This window comes from Paroedura picta, chromosome 8 (assembly GCF_049243985.1).
Source record: "Paroedura picta isolate Pp20150507F chromosome 8, Ppicta_v3.0, whole genome shotgun sequence".
In the NCBI taxonomy this organism is placed as follows: Eukaryota; Metazoa; Chordata; class Lepidosauria; order Squamata; family Gekkonidae; genus Paroedura; species Paroedura picta.
The window spans coordinates 57,435,862-57,459,104 of record NC_135376.1 but is presented as its reverse complement, the minus strand read 5'-3'; the positions used below and the strand labels follow the sequence as shown (position 1 = coordinate 57,459,104).

General features: G+C 41.6%; 1 protein-coding gene across 8 annotated transcripts in view; it reads right to left on the bottom strand.

Annotated features, from left to right (window-relative positions):
• PLPP4 (phospholipid phosphatase 4) overlaps positions 1 to 23,243 on the bottom strand; it is a 168,409-nt gene that overhangs the window by 85,039 nt on the left and 60,127 nt on the right. For all 8 annotated transcript variants that reach the window (XM_077349938.1, XM_077349939.1, XM_077349941.1 and 5 more), the window contains one exon: positions 80 to 188. In XM_077349938.1, coding sequence (XP_077206053.1) covers positions 80 to 188 — 109 coding nt within the window. The remainder of the gene's footprint in view (positions 1 to 79; positions 189 to 23,243) is intronic.

The window sequence follows — 23,243 nt, the reverse complement described above, 5'->3', positions numbered from 1 at the left end:
CTGTCTTCATACTAGCTAGCATAGAGCCAAGTGAGCCTTACACAGTCTTTCAAACAATCATAAAATCTCTAGTACTTACAAACATGAGGCGTGTAGGTATGTTGTCAGATTCTACCAAAGGATTTTTATAGAGCCAGATCTCTTCTGGCTGAATAACTCTCTGGAATGGATCCAAAAATTCTGTGAAACTAAAACAAAGCAATAAAGAGAACATTGTTTTATCATATACCAAGATAAAGAAATCTCAAAGAGTGTATCATAGGAAAATCCCCACTGTCACAAGTATAGTGCTGGAATTTGAATGCCGTCCCTCCAAGTCAGGGGAAGTCAAACTGTGGCCCTCCAGATGTCCATAGATATCTGGAGGGCTGCAGTTTGATTACCCCTGCTCCAAGGAGAACACCCAAAAGGTTGGTTTGTTTCACTCAACACTTACTACAAATACACATTCATGCAAAGCTGCATTTAAGGTTCATGAGGAGTTCAATAAATCTCCAGGTTTGCTACAAGTCCTGGATTACAAAACTAGATGGTGGGCTCAGGTACTTGGCATGCCACAGGACTGCACATGTTATTTACTTTATTTATATCCTGCCTTTACACCCAACAGGGATCCAAAGCAGCTTACATTATTCTTGTCGCCTTCATTTTATACTCATAAAACCCCTGCCAGGTAAGTTAGGCTGAAAATGTCTGATTGGCCTAAGGTCAACCAACAAGTTTCCATTACAGAATGAAGATTTCAGCTCACGTCTCTCACAACTTTGCCCAACACTTTAGAAGAAGAGTTGGTTTCTATATTCCACTACACAAAGGAATCTCAAAGCATCTTACAATCATCTTCCCTTTCTCCCCACACAGCAGACACCCTGTGAGGTAGGTGGGGCTGAGGGAGCTCTGAGATTATGACTGGCCCCAGGTCGTGTGGAGGGGCTGCATGTGGAGAAGAGGGAATCAAACAAGGTTCTCCAGATTAGAGGCTGCTGTTTTTAACCACACCATACTGGCTCTCTTTTAACTTCTACACTACCCCGGCCGCAACATCTGGTTTGGCAGATCACAAATGGTTTAGACCAATATGATATTTTGCCTGTAATTCAGAGGCAAATGTTGTCACGTGTTGTCTATAAAAACTGGTCAAATTATGGATTAACGCCAAAATTGAAGGAAAGGCAAGGAAATCAACCTGATGAAAAGTGTCTGTTATAGTCATCACAGAAAAACAATTCTGAAGATATTGGCTTAGGCTCAACACACGAGTTCCTGAAGGCAGAATGATTTCTGCATGCAGGGTGTGAAATTGTCCCTGTCCCTACTGGGCACTGGATTCAAATGCCCCCTGAAATGTTGTTCCTTGCTTATGCAAACTAACATTACCAGTTTGAAGAACCCTGCTGTAGGAGTCTGGTAAAATATTAATTAGTTCAAGGCTTGTTTTCTATTAAGGTCAATTATTCTGTGCCTTGAAGAAAGAATATGAGGGATCCTGGGCTCAAGACTTGGAAGTCAGGCCATAACTGTACAATTGTTATGTAACACCCCCCCCCCATTATTTGTAGTTAATTTTGGCTGTGCCACATGCCTGATCTTTCCAGGGTGTTTACTCTGGTTTCCTGATCCACCTGGGCTGCCTAGCCCAGCTCCTGCTCCTGTTCTCCATCTGGCTCCCAGGTCGCTTTCTGGCTCCTTTCTCTGGGGTGTTATCAGTGTTCTTCCAGTGTGGTGTCTAAAGTGCCAAGTGCCCTCAATGGCTTATTGGCACATGGGTGCAAATGCTCTGGTTATCTCTTTGATGATAAAAGCCTAGCCATTATAGGAACGGATTTTGGCACGCAATTTGTGTATGGGGGGGGGAGAGAATGGAAGATTGCCTATATGAACCCTAGTTGTACCTGAGATCCCAGCTTTCAGCAGTGCCTACCTATCATGAAGGTTCCTACCAGTGCTCTCTGTGGACTTGGTGCCTCAGGTTGTTTTTTGAGTCCCTAAGGGTTGCCCTTAGGTCCGAGACAACAACCTTGCCACAAAAAACAAGCAAAACATTATTTTTTCTGTCTCAAAGAGAATAAGATAATAATACCATCAAATCACAGGATAAATTTTCTGAGAGACGGCAGGGGAGAATCTGACATCGGGTGCCATTTTCGTAGCATATTTGCCCATGCATAAAATGCAGTTCCAGCCTCAAATGGGTAATAAAGAGAAATTATGGCTATTCATCAATCTCACAAGGTCTGAATTAACATGTCAGAGTGACATTTTTTATCAAAATGAGAAAGATCAGAATCATGAGAGCCAAGATGCAAAGAAATGTTTAGACATAAGCAAGCAATTCCACTCTTGCACCAGGAATTCTCCAATGACTGAGCTGCAATAACTCTAAAACATATGGTACTCCACTGAGGTCCTTCCAGCCCCAAATTCTACCCACTCCCAGATCCCCAAATTCTCTAACCCAAAGCTAGCAACCCTACTTACAATGTATAGTTCTGTTACTGAAAGCAAAATATTTACTGTGCTTTTTTTGCCCTTTCTGTAGAGTTCTGTGTAGAAACGTGTAGTTACTGCAGTCTACAAACAACTATTTCAAATCTGAGACTCTTACCTTTACCTTTAATACAAGTACCATTAAGCCAGTGCAATAATGTCTGCTGGTTTTTAATAGCTTTTTGTTAGGAACTCTCCCAGAGAACAGGGTTTTCCAAAATGTCATAGAAAGCTAGTCAAATTTTATCAAGATTTTGTTTGAGTGTCTGTATGCTTTATGAACTGCTAAAAAAATACCACCATCAAAATTGAGATTTATATTGGAAAATTAACACCAGATGTGCAATATGTTGTTTGTAATACTTTAATCAGACTTGTCAACAAACAAGTCAGTGTCTTTTCGATAACTGAATGGGAGCATGGAATTCACATGTAGGAAAGCCAAAATATTATTTTGCTGTATGCAGACACCCAACTTAATAATTTAACATTTCAAAGAAAACGGATAGATATTTGTAACATTTAAATATCTGCCTTACAATTGTACTCAAAGTACTTATCTGAACAGACAATTCATCAGAATAAACATTCCAACAAAATAAAATTACAGCAAATAGTCAAATTGTTTATCATTACTTTACAAACATTAATGGGTGAATTTCATTCACTTGACTACATTCATTTTAGTTAGAGCCCCCCCCCCCAAAAAAAAAAAACCACTCTGTCTCTTTATGGTCTCTATCACATCAAATGTAAACCATGATAATTTGTCATTCCTTATGATCCCACCAATTCTTCTTTGGTCTTAAACCTACATTGTATACTAAACCAAAATCATTTATTCCAGTCAAACTCTCAGACAGCCTAAGGAACAGGAGGCAGGATCCACAGAAAGGCAGAGGAAAATCTCAGTGATTGGACAATTTCAAATAAACAAAGTTGGTTTTTACAAATGTCTATATGGTAAATTTTAGCATTTAAACTATTGCTTAGTATACAGCATTCATCTGAAGGGCACAGGATTTAAACTCAAGGAATTACCAGTGGTGTGTGTGTGTGTGTGTGTGTGTGTGTGTGTGTGTGTGGTTACATAAGTATCACCGCACATGCTGGGACATATTATTCGTAACAACAGTTATGAAGGATAACCACTAATCTAACTGGATTTTCACCAGAAAAAACAGATACCCCACAAACTCCTAGAAGTACTCAAAGCACAAATCCAATTACCGTATTTGTCGGCATATAAGACGACTGAGCGTATAAGACGACCCCCCAACGTTTCTACTCAAAATATAGAGTTTGTCACCATTGTACGGCCACAGTACGACCGCAGCGTCTCCGGCCCACCCCTGCATCTCCCTGTGACCGGCACTAGTGCACAAGTGTGCATGTGTGAGCTCTGTGTAGACGAGGGGCAGGCCGGAGCACCGCTGCTTCCCACCGAGCAGAACGGGCCAGTCACGCCCAAACGGCTGGCACCCTTGTCTCACTGCTGATGCTCACTGAAGCCATGCTGATGACCTGCTGCGGCTGCGCTGAATACCACGCAATACTGGATGGTATGTAGAATGAGGTGGGCGGGCATTGGGAGGCCACTATGGGCAGCTATGTCTATCCCAACTGAAGTGCACCCAGTGTATAAGACGACCCCCCCCCCACTTGGAGGCATGTTTTTCAGGGGGGGAAAGTAGTCTTATACGCCAGCAAATACGGTAGTTTTCTTTATCATGACACAGTGTATGTGTTTTTTTCCTGAAGAACTAGCAACATATCACACTTTTTTAGAAAGCAATAATATCACCCAGGACTTCCAGCCATCTCCTTAAGCTGATGACTTCAAAAACTTCCATTTCTGATGGAAAAGAGAATAATGCATACAAACCTCTAACAGATGTAGAGGTTTTTTAAAAAAATAGATGCTCCCACTTCTATGAATGACTACTACAGATTATTATTAGTAGTAATTAAACTTCTACATTGCCTCTCCCCATATGGGCTCTGGCTGGTTCACAACAGTATCAAATGTTTCTTATTTGTGATATTTTGATAAAACTCTGGTAGTGTTATTTTAGGAACTGAAAGTAGGCAGCTGCAATCACAGAGATTGTGGCTATCAAGCAGGAAGAGGGAGAGACAGGAATTCCAGAGAGATTCTGATGGAGCAAGAAGGGCACAGTTGCATCTGGCCTACTTGATGATTTAGGAGGCTTCTCTCAAATGAATGCGAGCTGAAGAGAGTACAAAACTTCTTGCTTTTGTGCTTAGTTTTGTGGAAAGCACTGAACTAGGTTGTCTAGACGCTCCCTAATGAGTACTACAGATGTAATAGTAACCCTAACTGAGGGGGGAAAACAGGATAGACAAGAATAGACTGATGTAAAATGATAAAGCAACAGAAAGAGAATATAAAGTTAGGCAAGAACAGTGCCTTAAATACAAACTTAGCAGGCCTTGGCACCTAATGCAACTTTCATCAGGCATCAAAAGCCTTTGAAAAGTATCACTTCTAACTGAATTTAGCTCCCAGTTTACCAATCTAAAGCCTCAATCCTATGAATGCCAATGAGGCAAAAATTCCACTGAACCCACTGAGATTGACCTTTGAATAAACAGGAACAGGTTCAACCTGTAAGTGATTTAGAGGCATATGCAAGGATTCTCTGACTCTAATACAAAATAATATAAAAGACTTTAAAAATTTTTAGGTTAATTGCAGTTGTAGGCAAAACCTGCAGTTGCTTTTAAATGCAAAATCAGAAATTATCCTTTCCTGACATTCTTCAGTGTTTGAGAATTCAATTCAGAACTATGTTTTTTGAAGTGTCTCAGGTGGCTATGTGCAATATCTTAACTAGAGCTTCATAGAAAACAGGCAATCAAAAGATAATTCCTCAGATACATTTCAAACTCATACATCTTTTGAAGAACAAAAAAGTGAACTCCCATTTTACTTTGCTATACAGATTTTGCAAATATAGCAAGGGCAAAGCCAAGCCTCTGGACAACTGGGGAATTATATGAATGCCATGAAACAGGAACTACCCTGCCACTGAAATGGGAGGAAGAGGTCCTGTAAGGCAGTGGTCCCCAACCTGCGGGCCACGGCCCGGTGCCGGGCCACGAAGGCCATGGCGCCAGGCCGTGGCTCCCTCCCTCCCCCCCCCACAGTAAAAAACTTCCCAGGCCGCAAGCTTGCGGCCCGGGAAGCTTCTTACTGCGGGAGGGTGGGGAGAGAGAATTAGGGCCGGGCCGCGCATTGCGCATGCGCGGCCTGTGGGCGCGGCCCGATGCGCGGGCATGGCCCAAAGGGGTGCGGCCTGCAGGCGCGGCCCAATGCGCGGGCGCAGCCCGATGCCCTGCCGGTCCCCAGCCTCAGAAAGGTTGGGGACCATTGCTGTAAGGAGTCCTGCAGGTTCTCTGCTGATATATTTACTTTTCTTCTCTCCCCCTCCCTTCTCCTCCCTCTTTCCCTCCCCCTCCCTATGAACATTGGGATTGGAACAACTCACAGTCATTTCTCTTGGATTTAATTTCTCCATTTAAAGATCTTGCAATTAACTGGTTCAAGTATTCCAGCAATTTTTCCTTTGACTGGGTCAAATACTTACAATTCATGACCATCAACTGACTAATTGATGATGATGACGTTAGCTATTCAGTCCTGTCCAACTCTTGGCAATCCTATGGGTCAACTGTCACCATGTTTTTTCAATCTTGCACCACTTCTTTTAGTTGTATAATGCTCTGGCCAGTGTCCATTTTGATTGAATCTAACCATTGTGTTGTTTGTCAGCCTGGTTTCCTTTTAGCATTGGCCAATCCTTTCATAATTGCTCTCTCCATTGAGTTGGATCACATGATATGGTCAGAGGAAGTGAGCCAGAATTTCATGATTTTACCTTCCAGTTATATATCAGGCTTTATGCACTCTAGTATTTCCTAGTTTGTGACTTCTGCGGTCGAAGGAATCTGCAGACACCTTCTCCAGCATGAGAGTTTGAACAAATCAACTCTCTCCCTGTCCGATTTCTTCCATGCAACTTTCACAGCCATAAGTGGCTACTGGAAATATGATAGATTGAATTAATCTACATTTGATAATCAGGCTTATGTCCTTGCTTTTTCTACATTTGATAATCAGGCTTATGTCCTTGCTTTTCCATACTCAGTTCAAGCTTATTGCTGAGTGACCCAAAGCAATTTGACGTTTAATTTCCATGTTGCAACCACCACTCTGATCCATTTGTACTTAACTATACCATCATTTGTTTATTTTGCCTGCTAGGAAATGATGTGGCGGTTGAATATAGTAATTTCAGTGGGCGGAGTTCAATAATTCAAGGTCTGATACAGGCTCCAGCCCAAAAATTTTACCAAAAATATATTTAAGGCAACAAATGTCCACTCAAATGATGTTTAAAAAAACCCTAGACTTACCAGCACCATGACATCAGAAGCAAGAGACGCCAGACTAGCTTAAGATAGGAATCAGAGAAACCTATAACCAGCAGCAATCTTAATCTTCTGAGGCTACTGAACAAGATGAAGAAATGGTACTTGAAAACTAACAGTAAGTCCTATGAACCTCATATCAAAAAAGTAATTGCCTCCAAACAGACAAGACCAGAATCTTGAATGAGCATTCATTATGGAACAGCATTGTGGGTTGGACATTCAGAAAGCCACAACTGGGGACTAGATTTCATTCTAGGAGGGGTGGGGTATAAAAAACATTAATAAAAATTAATTGACTCAATTCCAAAGGGCTCTTCCACAGGGCATTAACTCTTCCACAGGGCCAGGACAGTGATTAAGTGATCTTGGGCCCCTCTTTGACACTTGGAAGCGTTTAAATTTAAAGTCCAGCCAGAGAAGAACATCAATTTGGTTGCAGATTGTTATCATTATTAATATGAGTGGTGGATTAGAAATAGAAATAAAAAATAAAAAACATAAAAATAATTTACAAGGAGAAAGCTACAAAGGAAATGAAGAAGAGTGGGTGAAAAAGCATTGTTCCACTCACCTAAGCATATCCAGATTAAACTCCCTTTCCCTGCCTACTTTCTTACTCTGAAAAGTACCGTGGCCATCAAGGGAGTTTACTAATTTACTAATTAGTTTACTAATTTAACAGAATTATTTTTTTGTTATATATTCGCACTGTCATGTAGGGAGTTCTTAGTCTGAGGAAGAGTGCTTGCACTCGAAATCTCACGCCTCGAATAAATCTTTGTTGATCTTAAAGGTGTTACTGGACTCTGATGTTATTGTGCCACTTCTCCTAAGTACTAGATGATCCAGAATGATGGAGAACATGTGTATACTCAGAATATTGTATGGGTGCAAACTGCCCAATGTCAGATGTCCTTCCTAAATTAGAACTGTGTATAATAAAAATCATTCTCAGATAAGATTACGGGTATTTATCAGGACTTATTTCTAATTAGGATGCCTTTAACACAATCACCATAAGTATACTGCTATTAGGGTTTTTTTTGGAATTAATGCCATGACACTGAACAAAGGCTCCTTGATACATATTTAAAACATCTTTTTTTAAAAATCAGCCTTTGTACATATTTAAAACATCTTTTAAAAAAAAATCAGCCTTTGTACAGTAAATGCCAGCTATTAAATTTGTGACACCTGCTTTGACGGAAAGCTGACCAAAAACGTTGGATATGATCATTGGGGGTACTGTCGAGGCAAGATAAGTACAGATGCCTGCGGCTTATCACTGTCATTCTGTTTGCCACAAGGAAGTTGTAAGGATTCTATTACATTTAGTCAAATACTGCTGACCAGATGTGGTACTAAAATAAGCTGATGTTATATTAGCAGAAGGTTACCCAATGGAGGGATTCTGTCTTTAAAGACAGTCACAATACATTAGCCAGAAGTAGACAATAAAATAAGCCGCTTACGGATACAAAAATATTGTCTCTCGAATAGATTTTTAAAATTTCTGCAAGGCCGCTTCCTGCTACTTGACTAAAGCGTTCATGGACAACACATGTAGAACTTTCAGGGAAAATGGAGTCATTGTGCTCATATATATTACGGTGGCTGTCCACACACAGGTGCCAAAGCATAAAATGACATCTGTGCCCAAGTATCTCCTATCCACATGCTCAGTAGTACCTCTGCAAGTTCCCAAGGTGATAGCTTGAGGGTCACCATCTATAATTATATTTATCTCTGTGAACTTTCTACTAAATCTTTTCAGTTTAGAAAAGAAATGATATGATACAAGTTTATAAAATGGTGCATGCAGTGAGAGAAAGTTAATAAAGAGGAATTTTTCTCCTTCTTGTCACCTGAAATTATTAGCAATCGTTAGAGACTCAGCTTTGTGAGAGGCGGTAATGAATGAGGTCATCCCTCCTGTGACTACATGGAGAGGATCCCACTTGAAATCTCAGGGAGAAGCAGACTTAAAAAGTAATCAAACCGGATTTTTATTGGGAAATAAAATTAAAATAGTAATTATCACAATTCAAACTATTAAACTAAACACACACAAGAAAATAATAATAAAAAGAAGAGTTGGTTCTTATATGCCACTTTTCCCTACCCGAAGGAGGCTCAAAGCGGCTTACATTCGCCTTCCCATTCCTCTCCCCACAACAGACACCCTGTGGGGTGGGTGAGGCTGAGAAAGCGCTGATATCACTGCTCGGTCAGAAGAGTTTTATCAGTGCCGTGGCGAGCCCAAAGTCACCCAGCTGGTTGCATGTGGGGGAGTGCAGAATCGAACCTGGCATGCCAGATTAGAAGTCCGCAATCCTAACCACTACACCAAACTGGCTCTCTTGAGATGAGTTGAGATGGTATGAAAGAGGCTTAAATTTCAGGGTCAATAAAAGTTTTGATAGGTATTATCTGACATGTGGGTAGAGAGGTCATACAATCATAGAGTTGGAAGGGACCTCCAAGGTAATCTCATACAACCCCCTTTACAATGCAGGAACTCACAACTACCTGCCCACCCACACTTTCATGCCCAAGTGATACCTCCACCAAAACTCTCCAGAATCCAACCTTGCCTGGAGGAAATTCATGTAGGAAATCAGCTGAGAACAAACTAGTATACTATGCTGGAGGCATATCACGTCCAAAACAACACAAAAAAGGGGACTTTATAGCATGAAATATTGCTATATCTTAGGGCCAGATTTAGGTGATTAGCTTCTAACACAATGTGTTGTCAATGGAAAATAATGGAGTGGAGACTATGCTAATAGAGGAAGCCTCCAGTAAGGACGGGATACGCTGGTGTGAGCTACATTAGCATTCTAGTATGAATGGTGCTGTGGACATTATGGGCCCATCCTACTGATTTGCCAGCAATTAAGGATGGAGAGCCTCTTGTGGCGCAGAGTGATAAGGCAGCAGACATGCAGTCTGAAAGCTCTGCCCATGAGGCTGGGAGTTCAATCCCAGCAGCCGGCTCAAGTTTGACTCAGCCTTCCATCCTTCCGAGGTCAGTAAAATGAGTACCCAGCTTGCTGGGGGGTAAACGGTAATGACTGGGGAAGGCACTGGCAAACCACCCTGTATTGAGTCTGCCATGAAAACGCTAGAGGGCGTCACCCCAAGGGTCAGACATGACCCGGTGCTTGCAGAGGGAATACCTTTACCTTTAAGGATGGAGACAAGCTGTGGGAAGGATGACTTCCTTGGAAAAAGACACAATGAAGGATCATTGTGAGGGATAAATTATGCCATAAATTATGTAGTTAGGAAGGAACTTAGACATAGCTGAGTTTGTTTATGATGTTCCTTCCTCTATTTGATTGGTCTGCCATTTGGTTGCCTTGCCATCTATCCTGTCACCTTCCCCCATTTGTCTTGTGGCGGCTCTACAGTGGACAGCTTGGTATCCTTGGATGAGGATGTCTGTTTATTCTCACAGTACCAGTCTGTGTACTGTGGATTGGGGGAGGGGGGCTGTGATATAAGTCTGATTTTAACTTTGTAAGCTAGTCTTTGGTTTGCTTGCTTGCTTGCAATAAATCAATTTTTGAAAAAAATCAAGGATTTGTTATTGAGGGAATCTACAGAAACCTCCCATACTGAAGGTGTCAGCCAAAAGCCAGATACTGTAGTTTCTTTTGTTCTTGCATTTCTAGGGTAGAAGAAAGGTTGCTGGCTGAGACCTGTTTGTTGTTAATTGAATTACTCTATGATAGCCAGATTTCTTTGGGAACAGCCCAACTACTGACCAAAGCAAGGTTCGATGAACAAGTTCCCTGGTCCAGCCATATTTTGCTAAGGTGCATCAGAAATATATAAGGAAGTCTTGTCAAAGTACTCCTTGGACGCAAGAAGGGGGTATCTTTGGTCCCTAACACTCTCCAACAATACTACAACTCAAGGGCATCCAATAAAACTGATGGATAGTAGGTTCAGGAAATAATATTGTACACAGAGGGTGACTAATATGCAGAATTCATTGCTAGAGCATGTAGCAATCGCTACAGGAATGAACAGCTTTAAAAACTGAATTAGACAGTATCCTCCATGAATATCAGCAGCTACTAACCATTGTGACTAAGGGGAACCTCCACATTCAGAGGCACTAAAACATCTGAATCCCAGAGAGTTATGAGGCAACATCAGGGAAAGTCTCATCCTCTATGGCCTGGAGGTACTGGTTAATCACTGTTTGGCCCAGGATGCTAGACTAGATGGACCATTGATCTGATCGAGCAGGGCTCTTATTTTCTTATGCATTATGGATATGAAGGGAGAAACAACAAAGAGAAGCATGAAACACACTCTTATATTAGGCATTGCCAAATATTTACCACTGATGATGATAGGAGCAGTTCTTGCTTATGCACGCTGAAAATAAGTTCAGCTTATGCACGCTGAAAATATCCAAATCACGGAGTGTCTAGCACAAACACAGTGATGCTTGCATAAATGAACTTCCCCTTCTGCTGCAGCCTACTGTGACCCCCAATCATGCTACTGGGATCACAGAACCTTGGAAACGGCAGGGGGCACAAAGTACTGGTCTGCAGTGGAAAAGACATCCTTGAAACAAACCATTTTCTGTTGATGGAGGTATCAACATGGTCCACCTCTATATACGTAATTGCTAACTGAGCAGAAAAAAATACCCAAAGATACACACATATATTTATTTATTTATTTATTTATTTTATTTATTTATCATACTTATATACCGCCCTCTCCGGAGGCTCATACAAATAATATTATGAAATTCTGCATAATATGTTTATGAACAAAATATTGAGCAGTACTTACTCTCACTGTTGATTATCAACTGATAAATCTAACACAGGGCTTTATTGCCTTTGATTGTCCTTAAAAACAAAGGGCATTTTAATATTCACCAAAAAATGTGTGCAGAGATCATTCAAAAAGTGTTTTTGGAAATGAAAGTCTGGCCACCTTGGGGTTTTTTATTCTTAGTGAAGCCTGTAATTACAGAAAGATTTTAACACAAGCATACATGAAGACTGACAGCAGTGACAGCTACTGCTAACAAATGATGCAGATTGCAATAGGAAGCAGAGTCTAGATAAAAAAAGCTGGTAATAACAGGGTCAAGAAATTGGGAATCCAATCAGAATGAAAAACTGAAAAACTGAATGAAATTCAAACGATACACACGACCAAAACAGTGCCCAGTGCTTGGGCATCAGGATGTAAGTTAAGTAAGCCCATGCTAAGGAATAAAATGTCTTCTGGAGCACAGTTTCAATGTTGCAAACTGAATTGGGAACCACAGATTCAGCCGGGGATTGTTGATGACTGCATTACTAGTGCAGCCCAACAGCCAACAGTACCTTAAAAATAAAAAAGGCCATCATTGTCATCGCCCTGCTTTCTCGACATGCAGAACGTGAATACATGACTATCACTTACTGCATGGTGACTTAACACAGAGACATGCAATCAGGCAAGAGTTAAGAATATGTATCATGGATATATATCACAACAATTTTAGAAAATTTATTTATTAAATTTGTATTACACACTGTCTCAAGTGACTCATGATTATCTCTCCATGTGGTTGCATGTCTATCACAATAAGGTATCATGGGAAACAATTTGCCTCTTTAGTCATATAGCTCTTAGTTACAGTTCAGAAATTCTTAGTGCAGTAGCTCTCTTTAAGTGATTGGTGATTGCACACTTCATTCTCGCTGTACTCAGCCACTGCCCTAAATGCTCATGGTCCTTGGCACCAGAGAAGCATGTCTGCTCTTGACCCAGGTCAGGGCCTTCTTAGTCTGGGTCCCTATCTGGTCGAATGAGCTCCCAGAAGAGGTGAGTGCTCCAACGGAACTGTCTAAATTCCGCAGGGCCTGCAAAACAGAGCTCCTCCACCAGGTCATTGGAGGAGGTTAGGGCTAGGAACAACTGGGGCCCCTCCTCCGGTCAATGATGGAACATCATGCAAACCCTGCCCTGTGGCGGTTGGCTGAAGATGGGGGTGAGTAGATGGGGGTTATATTTTAAGGAGAGTTGATTAGTTTTATTGGAGATTTTATCTGTATTGTGTAAGCTGCCATGAGCCTACAGAAAGTGGTGGGATAGAAATTAAATAATTTACTTTTATTCTTTAATAAAAACAAACTTCCAATTTACACGTGACTGGTTTATTTAGAGTTTCTTAAAGGGATATCCTGGTATACATAGGTGAAGAACCCATAGTTACCCACTTCCTATCAAGTCTCCAATTTAATCTCTATTTTCCCCAATTAAATTCAAGAGTCCTCCAGCTTGGGTAACACTGGAAACTAGCATATGTTATCCCAGCAGCCTTTCCTACTTTTAAAAGGTCAGGAGAGGTAGCTACAACTGCTGAATAAGCTCTCCATATATCACAGGAAAAAATGTACTGGCAAATGGCTGAATAAGCAAGTGACTACATGGTACCTCTGAGCTTGATGGGCATAGATCAACTGTAGGAAGTCATCCGTGCTTTCCCACATTTGATCATGCATTCATCTCATGATTATTAAATGGAAAGCGCTTTCATGCATCATAAATGTGATGGCCTAGACATCTCTTAGGATGGAGGCAACTAAATATACACCTCACCAAATAAGCCAGAATCAATGAAGCAAGCAGGTAAATTAGCGGCTTTAGGATGCTGCAGCAGCAAAAAGGCCCATACAGAATCAAATTCTGGATGACCGCTAAATCAGTGGCCCCCAACCTTTTTATCACTGGGGACCACTCAACGCCGGGGACCACCCACCAGGGACCACTCAATGCCTTTTACTGAGGCCCGGTGGGGGGGGGGGTTACTCCTCTACTCTCTGATCACTATGGTAATGTTTAAACATCCCTTCAAAATAAGATACAGACACACCACAACAATGAACATAAGGAACATTTTATTTTCATGGAAATTTTAACTCATGACAATGACAAATCAATGGGAACCTTGAGCTTGTTTCTCTGCAACGAGATCGTCCCATCTGGGAGTGATGGAAGACAATGACACCCAAAGTGTATTGTAAAGGGCTGGGGAGGGATGAAGTAAAGGGCCGGGGGGAGGGTAGAAGGCATCCTTCGGGGCCCACCTCCAATTAGTCGAAGGACCACATGTGGTCCGTGGCCCACGGGTTGGGGAACGCTACGCTAAATGACAGCTTCTAAGATTCTTTTCTGATAGTACATTTTTCCTTTTAAGCTTGTCAGCAAGCTTAGTCATGGCCCCTCCCTCCTTTTCCAATACAAATTTTGGGTAATGGAAAGTGCCATGAAGTTACAGCTGACATATGATGACCACACAGCTCAAAATTGGCTGTTTTACAGGTACCCGAGTACCTGTTAAGACTACTTTCTATCAAGTTCTTGGTCCCTGAGAAGTTGCATACAACAAATCTTCCTGCTTTTATAGGCACATGGACAAATGCTTTAATGCTTGTATTGATGGAAGGTTTTGATGACTGAACAGCAGAACCTGACCACCCAAGTCAGCAGCACATCATTATGTATTTTCTCCATTTCACTCATTGGACTAATTTTTGGAGATGTTTTCAGTGGTCATGTTACCCCAAAAGGTAGCCCCATAATAGAAGAGTGCCTCACTCAGAGCCACTCTCACACAACCAGTCCATAATTGGCTCTGCACACATTGTTGCACACAGACACTGGCCTGGCAGAGACTGACTATGGAGTCAGAAGGACCCAGTTAGCAAGCCTAGGAAAGCCGGATCCGACCTCCATCTCATTTGGACTTGACTAGAAACAAAAAATCTCTTCTCTTTCTGCCTCTTCCTTCTTGAAACTTCCCCAGCTGACTTAGCAAAAATGTGTACATTGTTAACACTTAAGATGGGAAAGCATCTCTACCAGGCAGGATACTTGGAATGTCAATAGGAAAGGAATATCCCATCAGGAACTAACCAGAAGCTCTTTTGTCTCTGTCTCCTTATCTCAAACTGTCTATTGGCAGCATCTGCCTTGCTTTAACTATTTATATTATGTTCTCCCAGAACCCATCCTGGTTAGACAAAATGCACCATTAAGTTGATTTTAGCAGAGATCTGATAATGTCTTCAGGGTATGCTTAGCCAAGGTATTGTTTGACCTAACATTACTCTAACCTTCCCACTCAAGTTACCTCATGCAGCACCACCTCACAAGCTGGTCTGTGGGCTGGCCCAGGAATTTGTCAGAACCAGGGCTCTGGTGTGTGTGTGTGTGTGCTGTGATCTCTCTACACCTGGAGTCACTTTTCACATCCATTGTTGTCAACCCTGTCGCTTTGCTTTCTTGGACTCATCCTGCCTCAGGACAGGTGCAGTATATTTTCCATTTCTCTATTTAGCTAACCTTTTCCCCTATAGAACTTACTGTGTTTTTCTCTGTGTCTTTTTAATAAAATATAAAATCGTTTTGGAACTGCTTATTTCAGGGTTTCTTCAAGAGAATTAGGCTCCTTTATACACCCAGGAAAAGATCTCAGTTGACCCCCCCCCCACACACACACACACAAATTAAAAGCATTTGGGGTAACAGTTACTTGCTTTGGGGATGTTTGTGTGGGGGGAGTAAGAGATTACATTTCCAAGCAGTTCTTATATTTGAAATATTTATGCATTGTCTGTGTTAAAACATATATAAAAGGGCTTACAACATACTTTTAAGCATAGATCAATAAAAAATTCTACTATGGTTGATACCAGAAAGTCTAATTCCCATTCAATAATGCAATAAGGTGCATTTACATGCTTTCATAAACATATGTGCAACTTCACAGCTGTGGGGATGAGAAAATTCTTGGAAAATTGATGAGGGCTTTTCTAGCTACCACACAGAAAGCACGTAATTAACAAGCTCATTCAAATCAAGCCAGAGAGTTTACCCATCACTAACATAGTTCATGGGCGAACAAACAAAGTCATTCATTTAGCACTGCTCAAATCACATATCCTATCCCAGTGGAAGAATAAAGCCCAAATAATCTTATAAAGGGGCAACAAATGCAACATATGGCAAGAAAAAAAAAGTCCAAAGTCTGAGTCATGCAGAAACCTGGAGCATACTAAAACACAATTCAAGGGCAATCCCAATTTTTAAAATGGAAAGTAGATTTCCCAGTTTTTTGAGAAATGCTTTTGAGGTATAAAATTTCTTCTACATGGATGTTTCCTGCTGCCCATCTCATGAGTTCCCCCATAGGATCTATGCTAAGCCTGGGGCAAAAAATGTACGGAACATGGCCCAAAAGAGACAAAGTTTCCCAGGATGTATATACACAACCCCCCTTACTAACCAAACACAATTTTGGCAGGATTATGGGGGGGGGGATAAAAAACCATGTGGGACACATGAAGATGGTGAAATAAGGACACAGAACACAAGTAGCAGTGCCTCAAGCATGCTGTTTTCAACACTCCAACTATCATCCGCCTCCACCATTGGAGAGAGTCCAGATGGCAGCCTGCTACAATTGGAGGAGCATATGGGCCACCACCAGGGACTGAAGCATGTCAATAAGGATTTTTACAACTCTCAGACTGTGGGCAAACAAAACTAACAATCTTTATGTTAATTTTAATTCATTTTAATTATATACAATGGAGGGACTGCTTTAGCAATCTTTCAATCTTATGCCAGCGGTCCGCAACCTTTTTCTGGTTGCGGATTGCTGCCAAGGGGTGGGGGAGAGGGCAGCCCGCGCAAACGAGTATGTGCGGACCTGCCATGCATGTGCGTTTGCACCCAGTGGAGAGCAAACATGCATGTGCAGCGGCTCTGCACATGTGCGCATGCACGAAACTGCCGTGTGTATGCACCCCCGTTGTGCACAAATGCACATGCGTGGCAGGTCCGCACATGCATGTTTGCACTGCCGGCGTGCCAGCAGCCATGCTTCCCTCTCCCCCCCCCCCCCCCCGCAGCAAGAAGCTTGCTGGGCCACAAGCTAATCAGCCGCTTCGGAAGCCGATTTGCTCACGGCCAAGGCTCTCGCGGCCCACTGCCTTATGCAACAAGCTAATGTTCTACACAGGACAAGCACTGCACAAGTCAGCTGCCGCCACACACTTTCCTTGCAACAAGACACAGCTTGTAGTAGTGATGGGAACTGAGAAACTGATTCATCTTTAAACATGGCCCAGCATGTCATGGGGGAACAGGAGTTCAGAGCAATGGTTATGACTCAGTTCAGGTTCTAGAAATACCTCCAGAGAGTATCAGAACCAGAAGGACCGGGAAATTACATTGTTACAGAGTTGAAAATGCTTGGCAATAGAATGACAACATGAACATATGTTTTCTCCCATAGGACCCTAAAGCATTGCAATTAGACATCCACATGACTGCCTCAGGCAAATTTTAAAAATGTCTCAGAAATCTTAAGCACAGATGCAGCAGCCAAACAGTCAATAGAGAAGGAAAATAGAAATACAGTGTAGTTGCTGAATCTTCATTCTCTGGCTCATTTCATGCTTTGGAGAAGTCTTGGACTCATAAGCACCACGTTATTCTGCACAGCTTTCTTCTGTTTCCTGTCTGACACTAATCAGAGTTTGCCATGATGTTCAAATTGTTAGATATTACATTTTACACTTTATTCAAACTTAATAGCCATAGGCCATGCACCAAGCAGTATTTAGGAACAACAAAACAACAAAGCTGCATTTAATAACATCAACTGGGCAAGTTTAGATGCAACTACTTAAAAATAATCTTAATTTATGAATATCTGAAGTGTTAAAATATTTTACAAGCCATTTTACAAGCCATTTTACAAGGAATTTCTCCCTAGCTGCAACATAGGCTGATCCTGCACAAATTGTGCAAGGTGTTGGACTAGATGGACTGTATGGCCCCTGCAATTCTATTCTATATTTTGGATAGTAGAAAATGACATGTGATAATGAATTGATCACTGACAAAGGGACAGTCACAAAAGTGCTGGAGGTATCCAAAGTTAATAGCCCTTCATCTGAACAACGCATTAAAGCACATGATCACATATGACTGTGTCAGTTTGGAGACCATCAGCTGAGCACATAAAGTGGAGAACTTTTCTTTCCAGCATCTGTAAATAAAAGTTCCCAGACCTCTTTAAGAAGTTTCTGAAAGTAATGTTCTTTTCTTCTCTTTTAAGAAGTTCATAGGCATCGACAAAGACCAGCAGCTCTCACAGGATGCTAATCACGTGAAAACAGGCAGGTCTTTGGCATTAAGAAATCTAATTTTGAAATTGATAATGGATTTCCATATCAAGGTTGAAATATGTGGAATATGTCTTGAGCTGTACAACTGAAGATTACATTGATGCAGGTTAAACAAGGATATCTGAAGTATGTAAGAAACCATTTGCTACAGTTTTCTCAAAAAAAATTCTGGCAACATTACTTCTCTATCAACATCAGTTGCATCAAGAGATATGCTGTATTTATTTTCTTAAACAGTACCAGAAATTGTGCTGCCAAAATCACTACATTATTTACAAGTTTTTTCCAGTGAAAATTAACAAAAATTTGGCTAAACCTAGGCTCACAACAATGCAATCCAAAACCAGTTGACTCTACCCAGAAGTAAATTCTATTTTATTTAACAGGCCTTAAACCAAGGAAAATGTTCTTGGGATTGTGACCTTACAGTGCTTGTTTCGGAACATTTTCCTGGTATTATTTCTGATTGAATTAATCTGAGTACTTCTGTTTAGGCTTGTTCATTTAATCACTGAGGTTTAAAATCATAGCAGAAGATATACCTGGCACTATATCAACAGAACAGAGGAATGGCTTAAATACACTGTTGAATTTATAGACCAGAGATATTAAGCATCTCAATATTCACTATGATGCTAAAAGTAAAATAATATAACCTAAAAGAATGCAAAGAATAGTTTTGTTACTTTCATGTACTTGCTTATGTAGTGACTGCAAACAGGAGGAAGAGAAAACTAATCACCACTTGCTAGATTTCATGAGTTGGCAACTAGTGACTCCTGATCAGGCCCACTTAGTGTAACCCAACCCCCCCCCCATAAGATGATGAGTTCTATCACTTATTACAGGGCCTGACATTTGGAGAGAAGGAACAACTGGGAAAACAGAACAACAGGTCGAAAACCTTTATCCTCTCCAATCCCCATATGGCTGCTTCTTTGTGGTCTTTTTCACAGTTATTTGCTGGCATGGTCTCACTACATTGATTTCTGGATGTGACCCTGATTTTGCACATGGCAATCTACATTCATGGGTTTCTCCATCCAGGAGTGAGTCAGTCACTCAGTCAGCTGCTGCTGTTTATTGAGCTTGTTTCTCACTGCTTTCCAAAGACTCATGGCAGCCTACAACATAAAAACCACATAAAATCCCCACATAAAACTTATTATACCCAGGGCTCTAAGCCCCCTGTAGCCTCAGAAGATTGGCGGCCTAAAAAAAACCCTCCTCTGAGGTGGGGATGCAGATTGGAGCTTTTGCACTTCCATTGGGAGAGTAGGCGTACCTGGCTCCTAATTTGCTTTCCTTACCTTAAAAAAAAAACTGAGTATTCACAATAGCATAATGGCATAACCCCCCCCCCACACACACACACACACTTGTTCTTGTGTCTTGCTCTCATCACCAGCCTCCCTCTCCCTCCCTTCCCCCCTCTGCCATGGGGAAAGTGCCCAGGCGCTCCCCTTTTCCATATGCTGTATGGCTCATCTCCCCCAGCCTTATCAGAAGCAATGCAAATCAAAAGACAGCTTGGGAAGGCAAGCATGCTGCACTATCAATTTCTTTCCCCCCCCCATTTAGTGCATGTTATTATTTTTAATTTTTTAAAAAAACAGTCATTACACCTTAGGATGCTCCTACCTTGTAAAACAAATTTTTTTGTACTTGGGGAAAGCTGCAGGAGGCTGCTGGATGAAATTAACAAGGTAGCCTCCCGCCTGAAACTGATCATGGCTCCATTACCCATCATGAAATCGATGAGTGTTCTGTTAAATGTCCAATCTTGCTGGAGGGGGAGACAGGTCATGCTTGTGCTACTTCAGAACTGCGTTTTAACACAATCCTGTTAAAAAAAATTTAAATACAGCAGGGAATGGAGGAGGGCAGGCAGAGACACAGCATTGGTCGGATCTCAAATGTCATCATTTTGAGGCAGGAAACAGTGGAAGAAGCCAAGGCAAATTTTGAGCTTCTACTTTAGGTTACTGCAAATTCCCTCCCAGGGTCAGGAGGGAACTTGCATTTTCTCGGGATTCACAAAATGCACAGCAAACAGAGTGCATTCGGCACTGCGCCTGAATCAGAAGATTTTAGTGTGATAGTAATGAAATTCCATGGAGCTTTATGGGTGCAGCCGCAAAGTTTTTAATCACTGCAGAAAAGCATTTTAATATCTGAAGTTTGATATACTGTCAACATGCACTTTATTATACAAAGCTTACCTTCACATTAAGCTTTTTAACTCTCTCTTGGACTTTTTTAAAAACCACTTCTGGAGTTAAAATGAACTTCTAGCATCACTGTTCTTTATGAAATAAATCCCAAGCAGACTGATTCATACCTTTGGAATGAAAAGCATCTTTGCATTTCTGGTATACAAAGGGCATGAATAGGTTCATTGAAATACACCAAGGTAAGGCAATATACATGTTTCACTCTTGATGCTTTTTGAGGAGGGGGGATATTCCACCTTTTAGGTTGTAATGATGGCAGAATTAGAGCCAGTTTTAGAAGTGTTTCAGTTTCAAAGCCAAGGCTGAGCACATTTCACATTCAGTGTCTCAATGCCTGGCAGTGACTGCAAACTTTTTAGCCAAGTCTCTCCGTGAACTTTCCTACCGCACAGCTTTCCTTTCTGTGGAAGTAAACCCACTTAAATTCAAGCACTTTGATTCACTTCATTGTGTCTTCTTACTGAATCAGTATCACTTTTGACAGGACAACACAATACTATCCTTTAACACACTATCCACCACAGGGATGATACTGATTATGGTTCAGATGCAGCATTTTCAAGCATGCTTCTGAATGAATCAGGGAAATTATTCCTTCCTCTGAAGTTATTAAGACAAACAAGTCTCCCTCCAGACTTAAAACAGGCACACCTGCGCAGCCCAATTCGATGAATAATGCCTAAGAACCAAATCCCATTGAATTCATTGACACCTGAATCCCCCCAGTAATAATTATTTTATTTTTTTAACTTGCACTTTCCTAATCATCTCATGGAGGGTAACATCATATGTTAAAAACAGTCAATATGAAGCTTACATATATAAAAACATTAATCAATTTTAAAATTGTCTTAAAAGCTACTTCTTCAAATTTAAAAATTATTTTTATGGGGGTTAGACACTGCTGGATGGATTGCATTTGGTCGATGGGTTATCAAGCAGGGAGGTCAGCATCTATTTTGTATTATTTCCTGGCCTCAACCCTAGACTTGGAGGAAGAGCTCTGTCTTACAGGCTCTCCAGAACTGTCTAAGGTCCCGGAGAGCCTTGATCTCACTATGGCCCATTATGCACGGCCGCCAAAATGGCGATTTCAGGTCACATGGAAAATGCGGAGGTGGAAGACGCGAAGCACACCGGTTATGCATGGGACGGGGCACGACGGCGGCAAAACCCAGAGTAACCAATTATGCACGCGGCGATCCCGGCGCCGCTTCTGGTTGCACCCCGGTCACCCGGAAGCTGCGCTTTCTTCCGCGTTTCGCTGACGCGCCTTTTTTGGCGGCATGCACCGAAGCTGCAGCCGGTTGCAGCCGGCACCGTGCGTTATCGGTGATTTTAGTCGCCGCCATTCTACCCAGAATGTGCGTTATTCCCTCAGTGCATAATGGGTCTATGCCAGGCTTTCTCAACCAGTGTTTTGTGAAACCTGGGGGTTTCTTGCGGCCCTAGAAGGGTTCCCTGAATGGGTGGGAGTTATATGTGTGTGTGTGTATAATTTGTTAAACTATTGGGTGATATAGCCATATATGGTTATGTCAACCCACACACCTCTCTTCCCAAAATGGCTAGTGATGGCCTAGAGGGGGTGGGAAGGGGAGGGCAGGTGGGCTATGCTTCCCAGCCATATTCTGCATGATCACTAAGTTCTGGGGTTTCTCTAATGTTTCATGGGTTTTGTTCCAGCAGGGACCAATATAATCATAAATGTAATTAATAAACTCTGCGATTACATGAAAGTTGTCTGAGCAGGCCAAAGTCAGTTTTCCAGAAAGCAAGATACAGCAACAGCAGGTCAGTGTCCAGAGTAAACATGCTGAAGCCATGCTGAGGAGGACCTCTATCATTATTGTATATAATCGGGGCCCTATGTCATGCCTTGCAATAGCTGCCTCACATCTCCTCCAGTGAGGTTTCTTCTTCCTCTACGACTATGTTCAGCGCTGAGGTGGGCTGACCTGCACTGAGATAGTAAATCTCCTCTACACCTGTGCCAGCATTGCACTTGTGGATCTGGGGAACCTGGAGGGCAGTGGCTGACCCTGAACTTTTAGCTCTGGGCTGGGGAGTGAAAAAACATAACTCATTGTCCCCAATCTGTGATTCCTCATCTGGTTGCTCATCTGCAGCGGGCTCAAGCAAGGAATCCAACCATTCTTCATCAGAGAAGTCAGAACTGCCTATGGGGCCTGACTGTTCCATGACACCATCCCCATCCCTAGCCCCCCCTTCCGGGCAACTGATAGGGCTGGAGTAAGCTTCTGCATGTATGCTTGATGGAATTGGTCAGGAGCGTGGAAGTTCTTGGAAGGTTCACAATAGTGATTTTTGGGTCAGCATAAGACTAGTCTAGTTTACAATTTTGTTTAGTTATTAGGAATTGCAAGACTGACATATTTAAAACAAGAAACTGCAAAATAGATACTGTGAACAAGCAACCAGCACCAGGAAACTAACTCAGAGCTAATAATTGTTTATCTACTAGGGGGAAAGAGATCATTGATATTATTTTGAAACAAAATTAATTATGATTGTATTGCAAGTAAAGCACACTCACTCAAAAGTACTCTTCATATGCAATCATCATTACAAAGGAAATCAGTTGTAACTAAAATTCAATCAGTGGCCCCAAAAGGAAAATTCTTGTACTTAGTATACAGCTGTATAGCACACTGTATGTAATGACTGCAATATCCAGATATTCAAGTAGAAAGGATGTCATTCACTAAACACATAAAATCACAGTGCCTAATTCAAATTGTACGGCCTATTCCACAGTCCTTTCTTAACAAACCCCTCTGGAATCCATTTCACTGTTTTGGGTTATTGGATG